At 35.6% G+C, this 2,098-nt stretch overlaps 1 protein-coding gene across 1 annotated transcript; it reads left to right on the top strand.

The window, feature by feature from the left end:
* On the top strand, positions 1 to 459 carry LOC104789600 (agamous-like MADS-box protein AGL29). Its single transcript, XM_010515272.1, has one exon. It carries the CDS (start codon positions 1 to 3, stop codon positions 457 to 459), a length of 459 nt encoding a protein of 152 aa, XP_010513574.1.

The raw sequence follows: 2,098 nt of genomic DNA, 5'->3' as shown, positions 1-2,098 counted from the left end.
ATGGTTACATTCTACAAACGCAAAGAAAAGATCTACACTAAGCTTAGTGAGATGTCCCTCCTTTGTGGTGCTGATGTTGGATTTCTTGTGTACTCCAACAGTGGAATCTTGTACACATTCGGCAGCCCATCCTTTGAAGTAGTTGCAAAACAGTTTCTCAACGGTGAGGACTCTTCGTCAACCTCACTGCCGCAACAATCAATCATAGATGCTCAACACAAAAAGAAGATGGAAGAACTCTGCAAAGTCTACAACAATCTTTTAGAGAAGGCTGATGCGGAGAACCAGAAAGGGATGGCCATGGCAAAGGCTGAGACGGAGGCACTGCCTGTGGAGAAGGACGCGTGGTGGAGAGTCGATCCAACGACGGTTAAGGATAAGGAAGTCCTAAAGCAGTTGCTGGAGAAGTATGAAGATCTCTATGAGAAACTATGTGACAAAGTTGTTGCAAGGAACTAAATAGAAAATGCACCATAGATTTTATTTAGTTGATATCAGTTTCATTCAAGATCCCGACCCTAAATGTTATGCTTTTCATTTCAAAATTGTTGTCGTTTTTGTTTTAAATTTTACATTGTCATTTTTAATCGAGAATTATTTCATTTACCCCTTATTAAATAAATAAAATATTAAATAGTTTGAAATTCTATTAGTCAAATAAGAAAAAACATAAGATTTATCCATTTTTTAAACTTGTGAGAAATAATCTAAAATGATAAATAATTTGAAGATATGATGCTTTAAAACCTCTTTTCCTACAAAAATCAATACAACAAAAACTTGATGTGTTTTACTCCAATGTTGAAACCTCATTTTTTTAGTTGAAGGAGGAGTTGACACATCAGTTAAAACACTTACCCAATAAAATTATAAGGATTAATACAACTCAATATTTTTGTCCAACAATAAATCTTCTCCATTTCACACAATTTCCTCTGTTTTCGGGGCCCAATCCAATTATAATGGTGTCCACAAAAAAAGAAAAAGAACCCAAATTAACCTGTGTATGGCAATTGGTAACTGAGGAAGGTGACGACTAACGAGCAACGCCCACCCAACACCAGAGGAGAGGAAGAGGAAATCGTAACCCTAATCTGATGTGTCATTCAAAGAGAAGAACAATAGTCTCACACTATGCTTGAAGCAAGTGAAGGCTACGAGTCTCTCATACTTGATGCTATGTTTTGGATTTGGCTGCCAATTTGAACCTTAATATTCCTCTCTATTTCTGTGTAGAAAATTCCAGTCTTTTCTTAGTTCTAAAACCCAAAGGATGAAGATAAAGAATTCCATTAGAGGAAGCTCCCAACAAATCCTTTGACGATCCAACAGAGCACCGTAGTCCACCAACAAAGTGTGTGTTCAGACTCATTAGACGAGATCACATGCTTGTCGCCATGGCGAAATCTCTGAATCATTGTTGTTATGAAACCTGGTGTTGGTGGGATCGTGACGGGATCGAACCAGGGATAAAGTGGTGGTAGCTCAAGTGAGTCAGTTGTGGAGAAGACTGTGTTTAAGATAAAATTAAAGTCTTTTGATGATTAAGCTAAAGGAGTTGAGAGGTTTTACAGATTTGGATTTGAAAGAAGCTAGAACATTGGTGCAGAAGACTCTTGAGATTTTGAAAGCTAGATTCTCTAAAGAAGAAGGTTAGAAAATCGTTGAGAAGATGAAAGCTCTTGGTGTTTAAGTTATTTTGGAGTGAAATCATCAATTGTTTAATTGTTTGATTATTTTGATATATACAAGTGATGTGCGATGCTTGTAGGGATCACTGTTAACTGAGACAGTTTATAATATGATGATTGATATAAGTAGTTTCTGTATAGCATAAATTTCTTTGACTTTTTGCTTTACATTTTTGTGTTGATGATAAATAATTTCATACAATTATTCCTTTGATCCTTACATTTAATTCAAGTATATATGGTATAATATTTGTGTTTCTCTAAAAATGAACCGAATTTGCTTATCCCTAGCTACTTGTTTGTGGCTAAGAATGACATTGCTCGTTGTTCGTGTAGGTAAATGAATTCAAATTAACTGAGAAATTCAAGATTTTCAACACAAATATCCTGTAAGTAGTCTATGGTCC

This window comes from Camelina sativa, chromosome 5, assembly GCF_000633955.1.
Source record: "Camelina sativa cultivar DH55 chromosome 5, Cs, whole genome shotgun sequence".
Lineage (NCBI taxonomy): Eukaryota > Viridiplantae > Streptophyta > Magnoliopsida > Brassicales > Brassicaceae > Camelina > Camelina sativa.
Note: the sequence above shows the minus strand (reverse complement) of the source record. Positions and strands in the feature narration are given on the sequence as shown.

What these genes read in the sequence shown, in the direction of transcription:
- LOC104789600 (XM_010515272.1), top strand. Translation starts at nt 1, where the DNA reads ATGGTTACATTCTACAAACGCAAAGAAAAGATCTACACTAAGCTTAGT.